Consider the following 25,438-nt stretch of genomic DNA (forward strand, 5'->3'; position numbering starts at 1 on the left):
CTTTCTATACTGCTTCTAACAATCCAATGTGACTTTACTGTGACTATTTGGTAGTGAAAACACATTCCTAAATTGTAAAGCATTGTGGCCATAAAAACTCACTCTATTTTCCCCTCAAAAATTCCATCATATTGGGTTTTTCCCAACTTAAAGAAAAGCCACTATTTAATGTTTTGTACCTAAATATAAGAATGTATGTTTATCATTGCTTGAAGTTATCCTGCAAGATTTGGCTCATTGTTCCAACAAATTAACCTCCAGTTAACTGTAAATCATATAAACATGTCTACCTTCACCCAGTTATTCAATGCATTTAAACATATCACCCTTTATTCTACAAGTATTTGCTGAGTGCACATAATGTGCCAGGCATTCTACTACAGAGATTTATCTATAGTGATTGATTATATGCAGTTCCTGGCCTCAAGGAGCTTACACAAAACCAGTGATAAAAATGTCAAAAAGATTTTTGGTTTCTGCCATGACCAAAATGGCTTTTATCGGAATAACTTTCATCCTAAAAACAATTATAAAATACCAAAACAAACTGATTGGAAAACCACCCAATGCATGTGACTGCAATGCCTGAGAGCAATGGAGGGACACGAAGTCAATTATATGTTCACATTCACCCTGGTTTTTTCCCTGAAAGAGTTACACTCCACACTCACTACAGATTTTTCTCTGAAAGCATATCTAATTCATCATATAAGGAAATAACAAGCAGAAAGTGACACCAAGGAGGTGAAAAAGAAAGAGCCGAAAAGTCTGGGACTGTCTAATTGGCTTGAAATTGAGGGGGGAATGAAAAAGGAAGAACAACAAAGAAGTTCCTCTGAAATAGGCATAAAACTCCCTTTAAATTGTTATCTGACTCCCACACTTTTCAAGTACAGAGTGGAATCCTAGGAAATAAACAAAAACAGCATCTGGGAGGCTAAAAACTACTCAGAGATTTCAGCATCTACATGCTGCTTGGGAGGTAAAATTTGCCATTCAAGCCTTGCCAGAGTAGAGGTATCTTGGTGAACATCCCATGTCTCAGTTGATAACCCAGTAAAGCAATGTTTTAGGGGTAAGGGTCTTATCCTAGGAATAAGGACTATACCTTCAAAGAAAGGAAAAATAATGTATCATCTACCACATCATCCCTAACAAAGCCCAAAACTAGTCCTTCACAGAATCAAGGTGGCCTGCTGATAGTCTAGCTGCCTGCCAGAAGAAAAGTTTCTCTGTGGAGAAATAACATCATTCATACACTATGTAATTTTTATCCATATTGTTCAGCATCAAATACAATATTAGAAGGCACAGTGAGACAGAACAATTGAGCAAAAACCTGAGGAAAATGAAAGATACCCAAACGTAATCAAAGAGGAAGTTGCAAAAAAATAACAGGAACGTTATCAAAATAGAGAACTGATGGAGAATCTAAGTAGAAAATCAATAAGAAGGTCAAATAGAAATTTAGAATTTAAAATATGGATTAAAGAGCAGAGAAGAAGAGAATTAGTGAACAGGACAGTAGGTTGTCAGAAAGTATCCAGATTTATCTATAGAAATCAATAAGAAAAAAAAATAAAACATTTAAAATGGGCTAGAGACTTAAAAATGCACCAGACAAAGGAGAAAGTCAACATGGCCAATAAGTTTATGAAAAGGTGCTCAACATTATGAGTCATCAGGGAAATACAAATTGAAACTACAACGATGTACCACTAGCCACCCACCAGAAAGGCTAAAGTTAAAGGACTGAAAATACTAACTGTGGGTAAGGATACAGAGCGAGCTAATCTCAAAGAAAAGGTGTGCATATGACCTTTAGAAGACATGTTCAAGAAAGTTAATAATAGTCCCAAACTGGAAATACTGTCCGTCAAATACCAATATCAATACTCATGGTCCTTTCATGCATTGATTTTATGTTTGTTTGTTTGTTTGTTTGTTTGTTTGCATACGTATGCAGAGTGATGGAAATTTTGAGTTGCTGGACCCACACATTCCTAGCTGAGGTCTAGCAATGGCAATGCTCAGTATTCTCATTTCAGTTCGTACAGAGATGACCAGAGAATGGCTGGAGACCAGAGGGGGCAGCGCAGTACAGTGGAAGAAGCTCTGGCTCTGGGGAGAGGTGGAAGGGGTTTGAATCCCAGTTCTGAGGCTTGTTGGTGAGGCAACCTCAAGACAGTCACTTAAGACTTCTGACCTTTGTTTTCTCTTTTGTAAAATAAGGAAAACAGAATATACCAGGATGAGTAATTTCTACGATTTAAGATTATAATCTGTGTGAGATGTATGTATATGTGTATGTGTACATATCTCCCCAAGGAGCAATGGTTCAGTGTTTGCTAATTCAGTGTTCATGTCAACTTTATAGAACATAGCTACCAGGAATAACAAGAATCAATTGTGCGTGTGTTTGTGTGTGTATCAACTGTGTGTGTACATATACTATATACATAGAGAGAGAAATGCCCATGTGTGTTTTTATATATATACGTACACATAACAGTATGTGTCTTATATGTAGATATGTGTGTATATATGTGGTATATATCTATCTATGTATAGATATTTAGGGCAAAGTAAAAAAAAAGATATTTACTGCTACAATCAATGGCATGGATCAGTCTAATACAAAGAGCATTAAGTAAAAGAATCCAAATTAAAAGAGTTCAAACTGTATATTTCCACTTATATAAAGATCAAAAAATGCAAAATTAGCCTATAGTAATAGCGATCAGAGTAGTGATTACCCTTGGGAGAAGACTATTGACTTGGAGAGAAGGAGCCATCTGGAGTACATAAATATGGTTATACTGATACATACACAAGTAAAATTTTAACAAGCTATTCATTTCAGATCTTTGAACTTTATTAAAGTGCAATAACACATTAAAATAATATTAAGACAAGACAATGCCTCAAGTATTTTTCTTGAAATGAATACTAACTCATTAATTATAATTTCAGTTTTGACCATCTTCATTTCAAAGATGTCTTGTGAATACAGGCCGCCGAAATTTGTTTAGAGATATCTATCATACACATATACCCAGAAGATTCTTGTATCCAGTGACACAGAGAACCTTATGATACCTGGAAAATCAACAAGCCTGACTATACCAGAATTTAGTATACCAGATAATAGAATTTTTAAAATATTCTTTTGATATGGCTTTTCAACTAGTTCATTACTCTAACAATATTATTAATATTAGATAGACTAATGACAGTATAATGACATTCTCACATTTTCTAACTCCCAACAAAGTAGGAAATAAATTATTAATATTACAACATGAAGGAAAGTTTATTTTAATATGAAACCATTAGTTTATCCATGGTTGAAAATAACCTTTTATTAACCAAAAGGCAATCTGATTTAATGGTATTTCAACAAACTGTTTAATTAGAACTGCTCAGGTTAAGTGGATCCCACTTATATAGGTTATATAGACAATGTGAACTCTGTTGGGAGAAACTGCCAGTGTTTCTAATTTGTAGCTAAAACTTATTGCTTCAAGGCAACCAAACAATGACAGTTAGACTAAAACAGCTAGACTAAAACTGCTGCAGATATAAGAAAGGAGAAGAAATAATCATATTACTTTAGCACCAAAATAAAAAAAAAAAAAGGTGGGGGCACACACAGAAGAAAATGGCTGACACCAGGACAGCAGAAAGTAGCACCAATATGCCTAAGAGATACTGGTACTTATTGATACCTGCTCTCAACCTCCTTCCTACTCCTCACACACATTCTTCCTACCAGCCACACCTTTGAACCTCCCCACAAAGTCTCTATATATTTTCAAAACAAACGCTTGGAATTTTCAGTCCAAAAGACAGATTTTCCAACATGTTTATGCTAAAAAGCAGTACCAAAATATTTAAACTATAATACACAGTTAGAAGGTGATGACAAATGATACATATTTCAATATAGCTCCTTTAAAGTAGACTTTAAGTCCACTGGACTTGGTGGCTCACGTCTGTAATCCCAGCACTTTGAGAGGCCAAGGCAGGTGGAACACCTGAGGTCAGGAGTTTGAGACCAGCCTGACCAACATGATGAAACCCCGCCTCTACTAAAAATACAAAAATTAGCCGGGGGTGGTGGCACGCACCTGTAGTGCCAGCTACTTAGGAGGCTGAGGCAGGAGAATCACTTAAACCTGGGAGACAGAGGTTGCAGTGAGCTGAGATCACACCACTGCACTCCAGCCTAGGCAACAGAGTGAGACTTTCATCTCATAAATTAATTAATTAATTAATTAGTTAATTAATTTTTTAAAAGACTCAATCAAATGATGTATTAAGTGCCTCCTTCATTTATAGCTCTGTTATAGTATATTATAGCACATACATAACACCTGAATTCATTATAGTCTGGAGTTGAGCCTACACACAGACACACACACACACACACACGCGCACATACACACAGGTTTCTCATTAAAATATGTAAAATGGAATGTCTTACACACTGAACACAAATTTGTACAAGGTATTTAGCAGAGATTTTGGTCTCTGAAAGCAACTGATTTTGTGATATACCTCCAACTCCTTGTGTTAAACATGACATAGACAAAAAAAGAAAATTAGTTGTAAAAGATAAAATTCAGACTCACTTATTATGTGGTGATATATTCAGAGCCAATCAGTAATAAATTAACTCACCTCCATTTTCAAAAGCAGCAATGTCAGTCTTTGGTTTCCCGTGCAATGATGTTTTTATTTCACCTTGCCTTTCATATTGGCTAAGTTTTGTTGGAACTGTAAGACTATCTCCTAGAAATAAGAAGAAAAAAGTGACCCCAGTAATTGGTAGATGCCTAAATAAGAAATTTATGATAGAATTCATGATGAAAGTAAAAAAAGCTTTAAAGGTAATGCAAGTATTGTTTGCACAGTGACCTGATAAACAATAAATTCATAAATACATGAGTTTTAAATTCTGTGTCAATAAAGAAGTAAGCAAGTACAGTCTCCTATTTGGATTATTTATTCAATGGCAATTAAAAAATTGTAAGCAATCTAACACTATTGTATATACATAACATATTTAGTTTGATATGTTTCTCATATAAGAAATTCTGTAATATTGTTTTTGATTTTATGTGTTCACCATGAACAATCAGATAAAAAGTATTAGAGTCACTATTGACTACAAAATGCTAATTACACTGATAATTAAATAATACTCTCGGCTTTCCTCATGCATTTCTGGATAATTTTCTTCTAAAATAAACTATTAAAAGCAGAATAGAAGAGACATAATAACCTAATGCAATGTGTGATTCTGGATTGGATCCTAGCTAGACCAGGGGAAAAAATGTATTTTACTATAAATTAAGACATTAATGGCATAATTGATAAAATTTGTGGGAAAAGAAGGTTGCAAATGATATTGTATCAGTGGTCATTTTCTGATTTTTGTATTTATATTACAGTTATGTAAAAGCAAAGAGCTATCATGTCTGTAACTCATTCTCTCAAACAGGTCAGAAGATTATAATAACAATGTGTGTATTTAGAGAGACTGAAAATTCAAATGTGGTAAAATGCTAACGTTTGAAGGAAATCTAGGTGAAGGGCATGTAGGAATTAACTGAAACTATTTAAAAATAAAAAGCCTTTAAAAGAATAATATAAAGCAAAAGTACATATAATTGTCTTTATAATCTGCCATTTTTAATGTTCATTGTTAACTTGTTTTCTTCTTTTGTTTTTGTTTCCTTTTGTTTTTTCTCCTCTAAATAGTGCGGGCCTGCAATCTGTCCTTCCCTATATGGCCCCCAAATCTTGCGGACTCTTCTCCATCTGATGATGTCTTGCTGCCACCTACCGCCTTATGTTTGAATAGTTCGCTACAAACACTTGTAGGTATTGCAGATGTTCATTCGCAGTAAATCAGATTCTCCAAAGGTAAGCACCATAAAACGCAAAGCCTTCTATTTGTCCTCCAGCATGGCCCCTGAAATAGCCTGGTCCACAGAAGACTCTCATTCAATGACAAAATAATCTCTGTTCCGCCACTAGCGTCATTCTGTGATCTCTCTTTCGTTCTTCTTGGGCTAGGCTTACTTTTCTATTCAGAAAGAAAAATCTAGACCTCTTTCACAGGGAGATTTTTTTCAAAGACAAATAAAATGGTAAAAGCAAATTATTTACAGGATTACCCCATGGAGTGTGTAGTGTCATTATGTGTTAATGAAGTCTATTCATTCTGTCCCCTCTCTAGGATAACATAATCCCATTAATAGCAGCTTTGGGTCATTCAATACAAACACCTTCTTCTAGCTCTCAGTTATGATGTATTATCACTTTATTCTTCCGTACATCATACTAAATAATTTAGTCTATCACACTAAGTATCCCTTATATATCACTACGAAAGTTGCCTTTTCATTTCTTACCTTCTTGCAATTCACTGCCATTTTCCAAAGGCTTTTCTAACTCTTTTTCTGCTGTAGGTGCCATGCTTTTTGATGATAAAATATCTGGAGGAGTATGAAATCTGTAGTATTCCCCTAATCAACCATAAGAAAAGTAATGATTAGTATATTTATCACATCAAGTATTAGAAAATACAAAAATATTTGATTTCTTACCAGATTTATAACACATCTCCTTTATTGCTCTTTTTTCTTCAATTTCTTCAGGGGTCTTTGTCCATAAACTAGAAGCATCTATAGGATATATATTTTTTAAATTAAATTGTCCCAAAGCCAAATAATCTGAAAATTTATAAACCAGAAAGGAAAATCCCAAATACTGTTCTCATGGATAGATTACTTTTTTATATTTTTAAAATCAATAATTTTCCATACTAGTAAATATTTCAAATTGCTACATTTTAAGTATTGAAAACAATGTCATGAGAAAACAAAGGGCTATGTATTATGTACTTTGAAATGGGACACTGAATGTATAGACTCCATGTTGAGATGGTGTATGTTTATTTCGAGGTTGATGTAGGCATGAAAGACATGGAGCTTCAGCACACAGAAACAGTAATAAATAGCTCTGTGTATTCCTAAGCACAGAAACTATGGTGGCCCGTAGTCCATAGAAGAACATATTCCAACACAAAGACAGATTGAGAGTTTTTCTTCATGTTTATCTTATATATACACACTTTCTGGCACCACTGTGCTGGGTTGCTACGGGAGGCAAAGGATGACTAAAATGCAAAGACATGGGTCTTAAGCCTGTTCATACTCTTGTGAGGATGACTTAGAATAATGCAGATAACAGTGATTTATAGATTGTTAACTACTACATAGATCTCTACAACTTCAAGGATTAAATGTGAAACTGATATATTATTAACACATATGTAGATAAACAGATACACATGTGCATCAATGTTTTAGAAACAGTTATATATAAAAGAGAGCTTATTAGTATCTCTATAAACACCTATAGATATATAAATATATATATACATTTATATAGATATATATTTTATACTTTAAGTTCTGGGATACATGTGCAGAACGTGCAGGTTTGTTACATAGGTATACATGTGCCATGGTGGTTTGCTGCACCCATCAACCCTCTACAATAGGTATCTCTCCTAATGTTATCCCTCCCCTGGCCCCCCACTCTCAGACAGGCCCTGGTGTGTGATGTTCCCCTCCTCGTGTCCATGTGTTCTCATTGTTCAAGTCCCAACTACGAGTGAGAACATGTGGTGTTTGGTTTTCCATTCTTGTGTTAGTTTGCTGAGAATGATGGTTTCCAGCTTCATCAATGTCCCTGCAAAGGACACGAACTCATCCTTTTTTATGGCTGCATAGTATTCCATGGCGTATATGAAGTGCCAATATATACTTAAGCATCATATCTGTCTCCCAGACATCATACAACAAAAACTTGCCAATCCAAAAGATCATAAATATGTTAGACTTAGAACATAATTGATTAAATTTGTTTAATACAATTATAATTATTTTCTCAGCAAAATATGCCTTATATATTACATCATAAACCTTTATAGTTAAACACATATGTAGAAAATGTTGTGAGGTTTTTGAATGTGCATTGTAAACCTGAAAAAAGGTCTACTAACCATTTTGTTCATCTACTTCCTCTTCTTCCTCAAAATTAGTTTTTAAAACTAAAGGATGGTGGATCGGTCGTGATATATTTTCCTGAGGTTTCAGAGGTTCCTGACTCTGGGTTTGGAGTGGAATTCCTTCCTGACTTTCTTTCTGTAGTGTGATATCTGCAGAGAAAATGCAACATTTCAGTCCTTTCAAGATACATGTGATGATAAGTAGATTTAATAATCAATCATTGCCCTCCTAATTAACTATATATTATTTTAAAATGTGTACAATAATAATACAATAATGGATTGTGTTTCCACACACTAGCAATGATTAAACTGAAAATGAAATGAAAAATAATCCCATTTACAATAGCATCAAAGAGAAAAAAATATTTAGGAATTAATTTTAACATAAGGTGCAAAAATTTATATTCTGAAAAAGATTGATGAAATAAGAAAAAATATTGTTGAAAGAAGTTAAAGAAATGTTGAAATGGAAAGATATCCTTGTTTATGGATTGATTTGTGGTTGGTATGGCAATATTTTCCAAATTAATCTATAGGTATGATACAACTCTTATCAAAATCCCAATGGACTTATTGGCAAAATTTGAGAAGCCAATTCTAAAATTTATATGGACATTATTACAAAACTAAAGTAATCAAGACTATCAGGACTAGCATAAAAATAAAAGTACATCTATGAATCACTGGAATAGGATTGCAAGACCAGAACTAAATATTTATATGAATCAATTTATGCTCAACTGATTTTCAACAAGGGTACACAGACCATTCAATGGGGGAAAAAATAGTATTTTCAACAAATGTTGCTGGGATGACTAGATTGCCATATGCAAAGTAATTAAGTTGCACAACTTCATCACATCAGAAATAAAAATTCAGACAAAGTGGATCTAAGAACAAAATGCAAGAGCTGCAATTATACAACTCATAGAAGAACCCTTAGGTCATGCAAAGCTTTTTTAGATATGACACCAAAAGAACAAGCAATTAATGAAAAATAGCCAGCCCCCTGGCACATGGAGGTGAGCCATGAAAGCGCCTGCCAACAAGGCCCAGATTTTGCTGGAAAGAGTTTCCAGCCTTCTCAGCCAGAGAATGAAGAAACACTCAGAACCCCAAGGTGGCACAGAAAGAATAAATAAGATCCAGCCTGGGCAATATGGCGAAACCCTATCTCTACAAAAAATACAAAAATTAGCCAGGTGTGATGGCACACACCTGGAGTCCCAGCTACTCAGGAGGCTGAGGTAGAAACATCACTTGAGCCCAAGAGGTTGAGGCTGCATTTAGCTGAGATCATGCCACTGCACTCTAGCCTGAGCAACAGAGCAAGACTCCGTTTCAAAACAAAAACAAACAAAACCAAATGAGATATCACTTCATACTACAATGATTACAATGATTAATTTTTTTAATTAAAAAGACAATAACAAGTGTTGACAAGGATGTGAAGAAACTGCAATCTTCTTAAATTGCAATTGGGAATGTAAAATGCTGTAGCTACTTTAGAAAACAATTTGGCAGTTCCTCAAAAAGTTAAACATGGAGTCATCCTATGTCTCATCTATTCCATTTTCAGCTACCTACCAAGAGATGTGAAAATATATGTCCATATTATACAAATGTAATCATTTGTACACAAATGTTTATATCAACATTGTTTATAACAGTCAAAAAGTGGAAACAACCTAAATTTTCATTCTCTGATAAATGGATAAATAAAATGTGGCATATCCATAGAATGGAGTGCTATTTGGCTATAAAAAGTAATAAAGTACTTTTGCATGTGAGAGCATGGATGAATTTTGAAAACATGCTAAGTGGAAAAAGTCATTCACAAAAATAGTATATTGTATGATCCCATTTATATAAAATATCAAAAATAGATACATTTATAGAAACAAGAAGTAGTGACTGTGTAGGTTTTGGGAATTGGGAAAAAGTAGGAGTAACCGTTAATGGGTGTGAGTTTCTTTTTTGGAGTTATCCAGTGTTCCATTGGAAAGAAATGAGGAGTAACTATTAATTGGTGTGGATTTCCTTTTAAGAGTGATCCAGTGTTCCAAAATCGAATATTGTTCTTTGATCCATTTTGAGTTAATTTTTGTTCATGATGTGATGCAGTTGTGCTACTTAATTACTTTGCATGTGGCTATCTAGTTGTCTTGGCACCATTTGTTGAAAATACTATTTTTCCCCATTGAATGGCCTATATGCCCTTGTTGAAAATCAATTGAGCATAAACTGATTCATATAAAAGTTTATTTCTGGTCTTACAATCCTGTCTCAGTGATATATAGATCAATTTTTATGCTAGTCCAAATAGTCTTGATTACTTCAGTTTTGTAGTAACTTGTAGACTTTGAAATCAGGAAGTGTAAGTCCTCCAAATTTGGTTTCCATTTTCCTGATTTTTTTTTTTTTTTTCACTATTCTGGGTCCCTTAAATTTCCATATAAATTTTAGAATCACCTTCTCAATTTCTGCAAATAAGTCCATTGGGATTTTGATAAGTTCTACACTGAACCTGTGGATCAATTTGGAAAATACTGGTATACCAACCACAAAGTCAATCTACGAACAAGGGTATCTCTATTTTTCAAGGTGTTCTTTAATTTCTTTCAAAAATCTTTTGTAGTTTTCTGAATATAAACTTTGCACATCTTATGTTAAATTAATTCCTAAATATTTTTTCCTCTTTGATGCTATTGTAAGTGGGATTTTTTTCATTTCACTTTCAGTTTGTTCATTGCTACTGTAAAGTAACACAATCCATTACTGTATATTAATATTGTATCCTACAATGTTGCTGAACTTATTTCAAATAATTTTTAGATTTCTAGAATTTTCTAAATAAAAGATCATGCCAAATGCAAATAGAGATAATGTTGCATCTTTCTTTCCAATCTAGAAGCTTTTTAGCTGATTATACTGCAACAATTTCCCTGTCATGACTACAAATGACAAGAATGAACACCCTTGTCTTGTTCCCAATCTTAGGGGTAAAGCTTTCAGATTTCATGAAGTATGATGTCAGTCCTGGATTTTTTATATATATTCTTTATCGGGTTGAAGAAGTTTTCTTCCGTTTCTAGTTTGTGGAATAGTTTTATAACGTATGTGTCAAATTTTTATCAACTGTTTTTTATTCATCTGTTAAGATGATCGTGTGTTTTTTGCTCTTTATTATATTACTATGGTATGTTATTATTATTACAGAAATGGATTTTGGGAAGTTAAACCAACCTTGCTTCCGGGTTAATCTCACTTAGTTATGGAATATAATCCCATTTTAAAGCTGTCAGATTTAGTGTAATCAAATTTTGTTAAGTATTTTTCAGTTCTATATTCATAGGAAAAGTTGGTCTGTAGTTTTCATGCAATGTCTTAGAGCATCTCACAGATATGAGTCGGAAAATGTTCCGTGGTCTTTTGTTTTTTTGGAAGAATTTGTGACAAATTAGTACTAATTCTTCTTTAAATGCTGCTTATAATTCAATATTGGAGCCATCTGAGCCCAGATTTTAATAGTGGCAATGTTTTAAAATATCAAGTCAATCTCTTTATTCCTATAGATGTACTCAAATGTTTTTTTTCTAGAGTCAGTGTTGGTAGTTTGTGTCTTTCTAGAAATTTGTCTATTTTATCTAAGTTATCTAATTTGTTGAAATATAGTTGTCCACATTATTCCCTTTTAAATCTTTTTATTTTCGTAATATTGAGAGTGATGTCTCATTTTTCATTTCTGATTTTATTTTTGTTTGTTTGTTTTTGAAACGGAGTCTCGCTCTGCCGCCCAGGCTGGAGTGCTGTGGCCGGATCTCAGCTCACTGTAAGCTCCGCCTTCCGGGTTCACGCCATTCTCCTGCCTCAGCCTCCCGAATAGCTGGGACTACAGGCGCCCGCCGCCTCGCCCGGATAGTTTTTTTGTATTTTTTTTAGTAGAGACCGGGTTTCACCGTGTTCACCAGGATGGTCTCGATCTCCTGACCTCGTTATCCGCCCATCTCGGCCTCCCAAAGTGCTGGGATTACAGGCTTGAGCCACCACGCCCGGCCTCATTTCTGATTTTAGTAACTTCAGCCTATCTCTTTTTTTCTTGGTCAGTCAAGTTAAAGATTTTTAATTTTCCTGATTTTATCAAATAACAAATTTTGCTTTCCCTGATTTTCTCTATTGGTTTTCTTTATTCATATTCTCTAGTTCATTAATTTCTGCTTTAATTTTTATTACGTGCTTCATTCTGTTTGCTTTTAGGTTTAATGTGCTCTTCTTTTTCCAGTGTCTTAAGGTATAAGTCTAGGTTATCCATCTGAGATTTTTTAAAAAATACATAGGCATTTACAACTTATAAATATTCTTCTAAGCACTGCTTTACTTAGATGCCATGAGTTTTGGTATGCTATGTTTTACTTTTATTAAACATAAAGTATTGGCTAATTACCCTTGTAATTTCTTGTAATTTCTTGGTTATTTACACATGTGCTATTTAATTTTCACATATTTGTGAATGTCCTAATTTTTTTCTCTCAAAGTTTTAAACCATTATATTAAGAAAAAATACACTGCATGATTTCAATCATTTTAAATTTATTCAGGCTTTTCTTATCACCTAGTATGTGATCTATACTGGAAAATGTTTCTTGTGCACTGGAGAAAAATGTGTATTTTACTGTTAAATGGAGTGCTTCGCTGATGTCTGTTAGGTCTAGATGCTTTACAGTTGTTCAATTCTTTTATTTTCTCGTTTATAATTGCTTGCATGGTATATATTTTCCATTCTTTTATTTTCAGCTTGTTTGTTCTATTGAATTTAAAAAGTGTTTTCTATAGACAGCATATAGTTTTATCTTTAATTTTATTCTCACAATCTCTGCTTTTTGATTGAATTTTTTAATACATTCACATTTAATGTAATTATTGACATAGTTGGATTTAGGTGCACTATTTTACTTTGTTTTCTATATGTTTCATGTTCTGCTGCTTCTCTTTCTTTTACACTGATGAATATTTTCTAGTATAATATTAAATTCCTTTGATCATTCTTCATTTTTTACATTATTTTCTTAGATTGCTCTATGGCTTACTATATGCTTCTTAACATCAGAATTGATTTCACTTTTATTAATTTAACGCCAGTGAGATACATACAAGAGGTTACTTCTATGCTCTATGCTCTCTTCCTTCTTCTGTGCTATTGTTACCTATATTACATTTCTATACATGACAAACCCAGTTATACATTGTTATAATTATTACTTAAGATAATTGTATGTTTCTTAAAGGAGCAAAGAGGGGGAAAAAAGATCAAGTAGGTATTTATAGTTTGTTCTATAAACAGAGACTATTAACCTTTTTAATTATAACTTCTAATTCTTATCATTTGTTCCTATGGATTTGTGTTACTATCTGGTGTCATTTCTTTGTCATCATAAAGTTTTGCTTCCATCTGCCTTTGTATGGCTATTTTTTAAATATATTACATTTCTAAATGTAATAGACTAAAAAATATAATTTTATATATTGTTTTATAAAATTTTTAAATCAGATTATAGAAGGAAAAGAAATATGCCCTTATGATAGTTTTATAGTTACACAACTATATTTATCAGCATACTTTGTTTCTTCATATGGATTTGAAATACTGACACAGGTCACTTGCTTTCCACCTGAAAGTTTTCCTTTAGTATTTCTTTTCAGGTGAACATACTGGCAACAAATTCTCTCAGTTTTTGTTTTCTGGGAATGTCTTTATTTGCCTTTTTATTTTTGAAATACAGCATTTAAAACTAGTTTTCTGAACAAAGATTCTTGATTGCCACAACTTTTGTTCTTTCAGTCTACAGTGAATACTGCCTATATTGTTTCTGATGGGAAGGTAGCTGTTAATCATACTGGAGTTCTATTATATGTAATAAAATACTTTTATCTTCTTGTTTTCCAGAATTTGCCTTTATCACTGGTATTTATCATTTTTATATGATGTGTCTGGCTGCAGATATATTTGTGTATATCCAACTTAGAGTTTGTTGAGCTTCTTGTATATTCAGATTAATTTTTTAATCAAATTTGGGGAATTTCAGCCATTATTTTTTCTTTCCTTACATTTTGGTAAAATGCCTCATATTTATCTTAGGCTTTGTTCATCTCTTTTTCATTTATTTTTCTCTTGGTTTTTGAGATTATATAATCTACGTTGATTTATCTTCAAATTTACTGGTTCTTTCTTTTGCAGTTCTCAAATCTACCCTTGATCCCTTATAGTATTTTTTTTTTCCATTTCAGATATTGTGTGCTCAACTCCAAAATTTCCATTTTTTAGTTTTTTTTTCATGGTTTTTATCCATTGATAGTCTCTATTGTTGAGATGTTGTCATAATACTGTTCTTTACTTCTTTACGCAGGAGTTTAGGTCTTTGGACATACTATAATTACTGCTTTAAATCATTGTCTGCTCATGAACACTTTTCAAAGGAAGACATATATGCAGCCAACAAACATATGAAAAAGTGCTCATTATCACTAATCATTAGAGAAAGGCAACTCAAAACTACAATGAGATACTATCTCACACTAATCAGAATGGCTATTATTAAGAAGCTAAAAAATAACAGATGCTGGTGAGGCTGCAGAAAAAAGGGAATGCTTATACACTACTAGTGGGAATGTACAATTAGTTCAGCCATTGTGGAGAGCAGTTTGGCAATTTCTCAAAGAACTTAAAACAGAAATACCATTTGACCTAGCAATCCCATTATTTGGTATATACAGTCTACCATGAAGACACATGTATGTGTATGCTCATCACAGCTCTATTCACAATAGCAAAGACATGGAGTCAACCTAAATGCCCAACAGTGGTAGACTGGATAAAGAAAATGTGGCACATATACACGATGAAATACTACACAGCCACAAAAAAGAATGAGATCATGTCCTTTGCAGCAACATGAACGGAGCTGGAGGCCATTATCCTAAGCGAACTGACACACTAATAAAAAACAAAACACTGCACCTTCTCACTTATGAGTGGGAGCTAAACATTGAGTATACATGGACACAAAGAAGGGAAGAACAGACACTGGGGCCAACTTGAGGGTGGAGGGTGAGAGGAGCGTGAGGATTGAAAAACTACCTATCAGGTACTATGCATGTCTTCTTCATCATTAGATGAGATTCAATACTCAGGCTTTAGCTGCAGAAAGACATACTTCTTTTTTTTTTTTTTTTAGAAAGACATACTTCTTCTGAGATTAATTTAGAATGATGATGATAACAACACTGATTACTCATTCTTTGCCAAGAATTCTAAACTATTGAGTATTAATCTGTTAAATTCCTAAAACCCAATGACAGGTACTATTACTATCTCTACCATACAGATGAAGAAATTAGGCCAGAGAGGTACTAAGTTGCCCATGTTTACAGTGGCAAATATGTGGTAGATTGATATTTCAAGCTAGTCTGAGCTAGAGCTACTATTCTTAATCTTTGCCTATTCTGGTTCCAAAATCTAGCTCGGGAGCTTCTGGAGTAACTGCAGTACATAGAGAAGGACAACTAGCTCAGAACCAAGGGTTGGTGAAGGAAACACGGATCCAGCAGGGTCTGAGGTCAGTTCTGTCCCTAATCTTTTCAATTGTATAAGCCAAGAATTCCAATTTTCCCTTAAATCAAATTGAGTTGGGTTTCTCTCCTTAAAACCAGTAATATGCTGGAGTAGGCTCAGATAAGCATGTAGAACTGGCAAATTTTCAGGAATTTTGCAAGCATACTGATGTCATATTTATAGCTTGAAATTGGCTGTAGAGACAATATTTTCTTTGATGGCAACTGGCAAATGTGAACCACCAGAGCTGTTTTGTTTTGGATTTTTTCCCATTTGTTTTTTGGGGTAGAGTAGCAAGGTAGGGGAAAGGAGCCAGTTGTTAAAACATTTAGAACTACTCCGCTGTTTATGACCAAGGGAGTCTCTATGAGTACTCATAAGAGACTACTATATCACATCATGCCAGGGCATTTCATATATGAACATCTACTTTCTATGCTTTGTCAATTTTCAAAAGAAATTCAGTTTTTTTTTTTAAACAGATGTCATAAACACAGTCGTCATAATGCAGTATTTCCTATTCCCATAAATACCTTCATAGCTAGAACACACATGCAATACAAAGCACGTAGGTTAAAAGAAACTTTTGTATAAACAAATTATTTATAACTAAACAAGTTGCTTTTATTTAGACTCACAGGAATTGGGCACTGTCCTCCTCTTGTCCTTCAAAGAGTACAAGAAATGCTAATTTTTGTAAAATTCACAGAGCAGAGGTTCTTCACAAATTATTTTTCTTCCCTTTTCACTAATTCTTTAAGAGCATCCGCATGGAATTGTTTGGTTAGGGCATTAGGGCAAACCTATACAACACTTGTATAGATTTTTAAATAACTGACTGATATTCTTTGTAGTATTTTTGCCAAAAAAAAAAAAAGTTTAATCTAAATGTGATTAGGAGGAAACAAATGAACAAATCCCCAATTTAAAAGATATCCTACAAAGCAACTAGCCTGAACTCTTTTAAAATGTATATGACATGGGGCAGGGTGCAGTGGTTCACGCCTCTAATCCTAGCGCTTTGGGAGGTCAAGGTGAGTGAATTTCTTGAATCCAGGAGTTGAGACCAGCCTAGATAATATGGCAAGATCTCATCTCTACCAAAACTTACAAAATTAGTCAGGCATGGTGGTATGAGCCTGTGGTCCCAGCTACTCAGGAGACTGAGGTGAGAGGATCACTCGGGCCCAGGAGGTCAAGGATGCAGTGAGCTGTGTTCATACCACTGCACTCCAGCCTGGGCAACAGAGCAAGATGCTGTCTCAAAAAAAAAAAAAAAAAAAAAAAAACCAAAAAAAAAAAGGAAAAAAACATGTATATGACAAGGAAGAAAAAAAAATCCTGGGAATTTTTTTAAAGAGACATCAGATTTTTAAAAAGAAATTAAATAAAGAGACATGACAACCAATTGCAATGAATGATGCTTCATTGTAAATTGGATGGGGGGGGGGAACAATTTTAAGGCTGCTCTACTCAATGTTTGGTCCCAAGAACCTATGAGCTTATTAGAAATTCAGAGCCTCAGGCTCCAGCCCAGAAATACTGAATCAGACTGCAGTTTAAACAAGATTGTCAGATGATTCCTATGCATACTAAATTTTGAGGAAGCACTGCTATAAAAAGAATTATTGCATAATTAGGAAAATATGATACAGATTGAATATTACACATTGCTGATTCTATCAATGTTAAATTCCCTATATATGATAGTCATGTGTGGTTATATAGAAGAATGCCCTTGAACTTAGAAGGTACATGCTGAAGTATTTAGCAATGAAATGTGAGGATATTTGCAACTAACTCCCAAATGGTTCCAAGAAAAACAAAAATTTAGAAATGTGTATTTGTACCTTATATGCAGATATGTAAATACAGTAAAGAGAAAAGAGAAAGTAAATGTGACAAAATGTTAATTGGTGAAGATAGGTGAAGAATACATGGAGAGCTAGTGTTCACTGAACTATTCTTGCAAATTTTCTGTAAGTTACAAAATGTCTTTAAAAGTTGAGAGGAAAACAAAAGTATAATGAAGCATTAGTTTAATTGGTGGTCTAAGTGGTGACTGAGAATTGTTTTGTTTTTTGGTGGTGGTGGTTCTAAGCTCCCCAGGTAATTCTAACGTGGAGCCATAACTGAGAGCCTGTGGGTGAGACAAACATCAGATGGGGTATCTGGGCTTCTGAGCTTCATGTGATTTAAGAGAACAAGTTTCAGAAAAGGGAGGGAAATATAAATTGAGAAAGAGAAAAGAAACCGTATTTAATGGAAGTACATGTAACGCAGAAGTGCTAGAATGTCTCACTCTATACTGTAAATTAAAGGGGAAAGGCAGTCTTCTATTAAATACAAAAAAACTTTAATAGATTTGAAAAGAAGTCTATTGAGTAGAGTGGAATAGAAGTAGCCCCTCAGAAGGCAGAAGGCAGATCAGGAGGTCTGATGCATTGGTCATTCAAATGACAAAATGTATTGGAGTATACTTTAAATGTCATGTCTGATTTTTGTGATATTCTTCTTCTTCTTTTTTTTTTTTTTTTTTTAGAGACAGAGTCTCGCTGTCGCCCAGGCTGGAGTGCAGTGGCACCATCTGAGCTCACTGCAAGCTCCACCTCCCGGGTTCACGCCATTCTGCTGCCTAAGCCTCCCGAGTAGCTGGGACTACAGGCGCCCGTGACCACGCCCGGCTAATTTTTGTATTTTCTTTTCTTTTTTTTTTTTTTTTTTTTTTTTTTTAGTAGAGACGGGGTTTCACCGGGTTAGCCAGGATGGTCTCGATCTCCTGACCGTGTGATCCGCCCGTCTCGGCCTCCCAAAGTGCTGGGATTACAGGTTTGAGCCACCGCACCCGGCCTAATTTTTGTATTTTCAGTAGAGACGGGTTTCACCGTATGAGCCAGGATGGTCTGGATTTCCTGGCCTTGTGATCCGCCCGCCTTGGCCTCCCAAAGTGCTGGGATTAGAGGCGTGAGCCATCGCGCCCAGCGGAGATACTTTTAGAGTCAGACGGAACTATGTTTGAATTCAGAAACTGCCACTTATGAGAGGTATTATCTTGCCTAAGATACTTGGCCTCTATGGACCTCATTTTCTTCATCTGTAAAACCGGGAGACTAACTGTATCTATTGGGCCAGTGTTTATGATTAGATAAAATTCGGCCTGAAAAGTACTCAGCATAGCAGTGCCACAGGGAATACACTTAACAGATTATTCTAAAACACTGGGTATGCGATTTTCTAATCTCTTATAACTCCACTTCATTTTTTAAAAGTCACAATTAAACTGCAAGTTTATACAGTCCTAAAAAGCAAAATGTGGAGCCCTTAAACATGACTAACAAATGTTAAGTCTGAAGAAGTAATATTTGAGTTCCTGCATTTATTTTTTTGTAGGTTTTGATGCTCTTTGGACCTCCTATGAGAATAGACGCAGTATGTAGTCAGGATGAAGAATCTGCCACCCAACACAAATTACACCGGGGGCTACCATTTGGTGTGCTATGGCATTTTCTTAACCCCATTCTTCCTTCCCCAGAGAGGAAAGAACTAAACTGAAGAACTTTTATCCTTCTAACCATTATGAATTACCTTTTTTTCTAAAACATACACACACACACAAATTAGTCTGCGTGTACTGACTTTTCAAGACTTCAAATAAAAGGCAGATAATAAACACAGAGGCTAGACATTCTAAAGAAAGCTGACCAAAGTTTAATTTAAAGTGGCCAAATCAGTTGTCCAAGAGATCACTGGACACTGACCTAGAATAAATAAAAATCAAATGATCCCATTCAATTGTTCATTACAGGATAAAGTGGCAACTAGCCAAGGAAAGATGAGTAATTTCCATGTTCAAGCTAGCTACTGTGTTTGGAACAAATTTTCCTTCAGCAAAATATAAAAACTTTTTTTAAAACAATAGCTTGTCTAAGAGAGTATATAACCTCTAATGTATACCATAGGAGAAAGAATAAGTGCCTGCCAGGCTTGCAAAGAAAGTCCAAACTGTACTCAGAAAATGTCTAGGGAATTTTTATGGTAAATAATAACAGAATTATGTTTTCTTGCATAAACCAATTCTTAATTGGTTTAGCAGCTATTTGCTTTTAAACTTAGAAATGATAACCAGAAAGATTATGTTCTCTTTTAAAATTCTATGGTTTATAAATACATAAATAAAATATCTTCTAAAAGAGTCCAAAACCTTTTAAAATTCACTAGCAGGTTGAAATTTAAATTGCAAAAAGAGTAACTGGCAGTTTTATACCCCCAGACAAAAAAATGTAGGACTCCTGATAATTGCACTTAGTGCTTAAAGATAACATACAATGGCAAATCATATAATAAGAAATTGCCTTTGGCAAGTGCCTTATACCGGAAGAGCACAGCTGGTGATTTAGACAGCACTGCTGTGGATCCAGCTCACCTACTTAATATGGACTATGTGACAGATCTCAATTCATCAAGCAGAAGTCTTAAAGCTTCACAGGTTGCACATTTAAATATCTAAATTTTATCTTATTTTAGCCTGAGAGAAAATTACACACATTGTACAATGTTGTGTATGAACCTATATTTAGCCAGTTACAATTTGCTATGAAATGGTTTGTAATAACCCCACTCTAAATTTATCAATTAATCATATGCATTTGCTGACACTCATAAAGGTGGATATTCACAAAGGTATTACTTTATAATTTAATCTTTGGTCTGCCCGGAATCAAATTATACCTTCTGAGGTATTGAAATATTTCCAAATAAAGAGGCAATGCAGTAGTTCAATACGTATTTCAACTGAGCTTGTTAGTTTATCTACAGTCTGGAAAGTGAATCCTTTTCCCTAGAGTACAGAAATGTGTCAAGCAGAGGGAAAATAGTTACAGATTTAACATACATAAATGCCATTCAGGGATTCCCGGAGTAGAACCGGCCACTATGTGAGAGCCAATACTATGTGGCTATGTTAGGTGCTCAAGATTTTTCAGTGAACAAAATAAAAATTCTTGCTCTTATGGTACTTTCATTCTATAGGAAGGAGTCACACAACAAACAATAGACATATTAAACAAGTAAATTATATTGTATCTGAGAAATCATTGGGGATATGGCAATGAGAAACTAGGCAAAGAAGTTTGGAAGTGTGTAAGGCATGCATGGGAAAGCTGACTACATTTCAAATACAGTGTTCAGAATAGTCTTATGTAAAACATAATATTTTAGCAAGGCTGTGAAGAAATAAAGAAGTTAGCCATGAAGATATTGAGGGAAGAGTGTTTTGCACAAAGACCCTAAAGCAGGAACATGCTAACATACGCTAGGTAAAGCAAGTATACAGTGTGATTGGAGTAGGGCAAGCAAGCATACAGGTGAGTGATATAGTTTCACTATGTCCCCACCCAAATTTCATCTTGATTTGTAACTTCCCAAATTCTCACATATGGTGGAAGGAACCTGGTGGGAGGTAATTGAATCATGGGGGTGGGTCTTTCCTGTGCTGTTCTCATGATAGTGAATAAGTCTCACGAGACCTGACGGTTTTAAAAACAAGAGTTTTCCTGCACAAGCTCTCTCTCTTTGCCTGCTGCCGTACATGTAAGATGTGACTTGCTCCTCCTTGTCTTCCACCATGATTGTGAGGCCTCCCCAGCCATGTGGAACTGTAAGTCCATTAAACCTCTTTCTTTTGTAAATTGCCCAGTCTCAAGTGTCTTTATCAGCAGCGTAAAAATGAACTAATACAGTAAACTGGTACCAATAGAGTGGAGCACTGCTGGAAAGATACCCAAAAATGTGGAAGCAACTTTGGAACTGGGTAATAGGAAGAGGTTGGAACAGTTTGGAGGTCTCAGAAGAACACAGAAAAATGTGGGAAAGTTTGTAACCTCCTAGATACTTGTTGAATGGCTTTGACCAAAATGCTGATAAAGATATGGACAATGAAATCCAGACTGAGGTGGTCTCAGATAGAGATGAGGAACTTGTTGGAAACTGGAGCAAAGGTGACTTTTACTAAGTTTTAGCGAAGAGACTGGCAGCACTTTGCCCCTTCCCTAGAGATTTGTGGAACTTTGAATTTAAGAGAGATGATTTAAGGTATCTGGCAGAAGAAATTTCTAAGCAGCAAAGCATTCAGGATGTGACTTGGGTGTTTTTAAAGGCATTCAGTTCTAAAAAGAAAACAGAGCTTAAAAGTTTGGAAGATTTGCAGCCTGACAATGAGATATAAAAGAAAATCCTATTTTCTGAGGGGAAATTCAAGCCAGCTGCAGAAATTTTCATAATTAACAAGAAGCCGAATGTTAATCCCCAAGATAATGGGGAAAATGTCTCCAGTGTATGTCAGGGACCTTCATGGCAGCCCCTCTTATCACAGGCCCAGAGACCTAGGAGGACAAAATGGTTTCATGGGCTAGGCCCAGGGTCCCCATGCTGTGTGCAGCCTATGGAGTTGGTGCCCTGTGTCCCAGTCACTCCAACATGGCTGAAAGGGGCCAAGGTACAGCTCAGGCCGTGGTTTCAGAGGGTGCAAGCCCCAAGTCTTGGCAGCTTCCATGTGGTGTTGAGACTGCAAGAGCACAGAATTTAAGAACTGGAGTTTGAGAACCTCTGCCTAGATTTCAGAGGGCATATGGAAATGCCTGAATGCCCAGGCAAAAGTCTGTTGCAGGGGCAGGGCACTCATGAAGAACCTCTGCTAGGGCAGTTTGGAAGGAAAACGTGGAGACAGCACTGCCACACAAAGTCCCTACTGGAGCACTGCTTAGTGAGCTGTGAGAAGAGGGCCACTGTCCTCCAGACCAGAATGGTAGATTCACCAACAGCTTGAACCATGTGTCTGGAAAAGCCACAAACAACACCAGCCAATGAAAGCAGCCAGGAGCAGGGGCTATACTCTGCAAAGCCACAGGGGCAGAGCAGCCCAAGACCATGGGAACCCACTTTTTGCTTCAGTGGGACCTGGATGTGAGACCTGGAGTCAAAGGAGATCATTTTGAGCTTTAAGATTTGTCTGCCTGCTGGATTTTGGACTTGCATGAGGCCTGTAGCCACTTTGTTTTGGTTAATTTCTCCCATTTGGAATGTCTGTATTTACCCAATGCCTGTAACCCCATTGTATCTAGGAAGTAACTAGCTTGCTTTTGATTTTACAGGATCATAGGCAGAAGGGACTTGCCTTGTCTCAGATGAGACTTTGAACTGTGGACTTTTGAGTTAATGTTAAAATGAGTTAAGACTTTTGGGGAATGTTGGGAAGGCATTATTGGTTTTAAATGTGAGGATAAGAGTTCGGGAGGGGTCAGGGATGGAATGATATGGTTTGGCTGTTTCCCTACCCAAATCTCATCTTGAATTGTAACTCCCACAATTCCCACCTGTTGTGGGAGGAACTCAATGGGAGGCAATTGAATCATGGGGGCAGGTATTTCCCATGCTGTTCTTGTAATAGTGAATAAGTCTCATGAGATCTGACAATTTCAAAAAGAGGAGTTTCCCTGCACAAACTCTCTTTCTTTTCCTGCTGCCATCCATATAAGATGTGACTTGCTCCTCCTTGCCTTCCTCCAGGATTGGGAGGCCTCCCCAGCCATGTGGAACTGTAAGTCCATTAAATTTCTTTCTTCTGTAAATTGGCAGTCTTGGCTATGTCTTTATCAGCAGTGTAAAATCAGACTAATATAGTGTGGTAGAAAATTTCAGAGAGTTAACAGGGCACCAGATAAAATAGAGTCTCTTGTTATATTTGGGAGTCACTGACATGTGGATCATATTCAAAATCATAAGGCCAGATGAGACTACCAAGAAAGTAAATAGAGAAAAAAAGAACCAAGAACTAATTCCTAAAACACTGCACGTGCAAGAGATTGGGGAAAAGAGGAAGAAGAACCTGGGGAGAGTGGTAACATAGCATTAGGAAGGAAGAAGAAAAACAAAGAGACCAAGGTTGAAACGAAAGAGAAAAAATGTTAAATACAGTTGGAGAGAAGGGTAGGTCACCCACAAAGGGAAGTCCATCAGGCTAACAGTGAACCTTTCAGAAGAAACCTTACAAGCCAGAAAAGATTGGAAGCCTACATTCTACATTCTTAAAGAAAATATAATTCCATCCGAGAATATCGCATCCAGGCAAACTAAGTTGCATAAGTGAAGGATAAATAAAATCATTTGCAGACAAGCAAATGCTGAGGGAATTTTTTACCACCAGACATGCCTTACAAGAGGCCCTGAAAGATAGCACTAAATATGGAAAGGAAAGACAGCTACCAGTACCTACAAAAACACATTTAAGAACACAGACCAGTGACACTATAAAGAAACCACACAAACAAGTCTGCATAAAAACCAGTTAACGACATGATGAGAAGATCAAATCCACACATATCAATGTAACCTTGAATGTAAAGGAGCTAAATGCACCAATTAAAAGGCACAGAGTGGCAAGCTGGAAAAGAAGCAAGACCCACTAGTATGCTGTCTTCAAGACACCTGTTGCACATATTATACCATGATACCCATAGGCTCAAAATAAAGAAATTGTGAAAAATCTACCAAGCAAATGGAAAACAGAAAATATCAGGGGCTGCAATCTTAATTTCAGGCCAAAGAGACTTAAACCAACAAGATTAAAAAACATAAAGAAACACATTATACAATGGTAAAGGGTTCAATTCAACAAGAAGACCTAACTATCCTAAATATATACACATCCAACACAAGAGCACCCAGATCCATAAAGCAAGTTCTTAGAGACCTACAAAGAGACTTAGATTCCCATACCATAATAGTGGGAGACTTCAACACCCCACTGACAGCAGTAGACAGATTGTCAATGCAGAAAAGCAGAGATATTCGGGACCTAAACTCAAAACTTGACTAAATGGATTTAACAAACATCTACAGAACTCTCTACTTCAAAACAACAGAATATAGATTCTTCTCATCATCACATGACATATACTCCAAAATTGACCATACATTTCGACATAAAACAATACTCAGCAAATTTAAAAACAAAAAACAAAAAACAAAAAACTGAAATCATACCAACCATGCCCTCAGGCCACAGCACAATAAAAATAGGAATCAATACTAAGAAAATCACCACTACCATACAATTACATGGAAATTAAACAACCTGCTGTTGATTGACTTTTTGGTAAACAATGAAATTATGGCAGAAATCAAGAAATTCTTTGAAACTTATGAGAACAGATACAACATACCAGATTCTCTGAGATACAGCTAACTCAGTGTTAAGCAGGGAAGTTTATAGCACTAAATAGGCTAAATGACCTATAGTATTAAAAACACTAAATGACTATATCAAAAAGAAAGACCTCAAATTAACAACGTAGCATCACAACTAGAAGAACTAGAGAAGCAAGAGAATATCAACCCTAAAACTGGCAGAAGACAAGAAATTACCAAAATTAGAGCTGAACTGAAGGAAATGGAGACACAAAAAGCCATATAAAAGACCAGCAAATCCAGGAGTTGATTTTTTGAAAAAATTAATAAGAAAGATAGACTGCTACCTAGACTAATAGAGACGAAAAAAAGAGAAGATCCAAGTAAACACAATTAGAAATAACAAAGGGAGGCCAGGTTCAGTGGCTCATGCCTATAATCCCAGCACTTTGGGAGGCCAAGGCAGGCAGATAACTTGAGGCCAGGAGTTCGAGATCATCCTGGCCAACATCGTGAAACCCAGTCTCTACTAAAAATACAAAAATTAGTCAGGCATG

At 35.5% G+C, this 25,438-nt stretch overlaps 1 protein-coding gene across 1 annotated transcript in view; it reads right to left on the bottom strand.

Annotated features, from left to right (window-relative positions):
- C11H12orf50 (chromosome 11 C12orf50 homolog) overlaps positions 1–25,438 on the bottom strand; it is a 40,500-nt gene that overhangs the window by 8,323 nt on the left and 6,739 nt on the right. The window contains exons 4-7 of the mRNA XM_077953102.1: positions 8,081–8,236; positions 6,618–6,695; positions 6,423–6,536; positions 4,684–4,794 (exon numbers count right to left, since the gene is read on the bottom strand). Of these exons, the coding sequence (XP_077809228.1) occupies positions 4,684–4,794; positions 6,423–6,536; positions 6,618–6,695; positions 8,081–8,236 (459 nt within the window). The remainder of the gene's footprint in view (positions 1–4,683; positions 4,795–6,422; positions 6,537–6,617; positions 6,696–8,080; positions 8,237–25,438) is intronic.

Source organism: Macaca mulatta, chromosome 11, assembly GCF_049350105.2.
Source record: "Macaca mulatta isolate MMU2019108-1 chromosome 11, T2T-MMU8v2.0, whole genome shotgun sequence".
In the NCBI taxonomy this organism is placed as follows: domain Eukaryota; kingdom Metazoa; phylum Chordata; class Mammalia; order Primates; family Cercopithecidae; genus Macaca; species Macaca mulatta.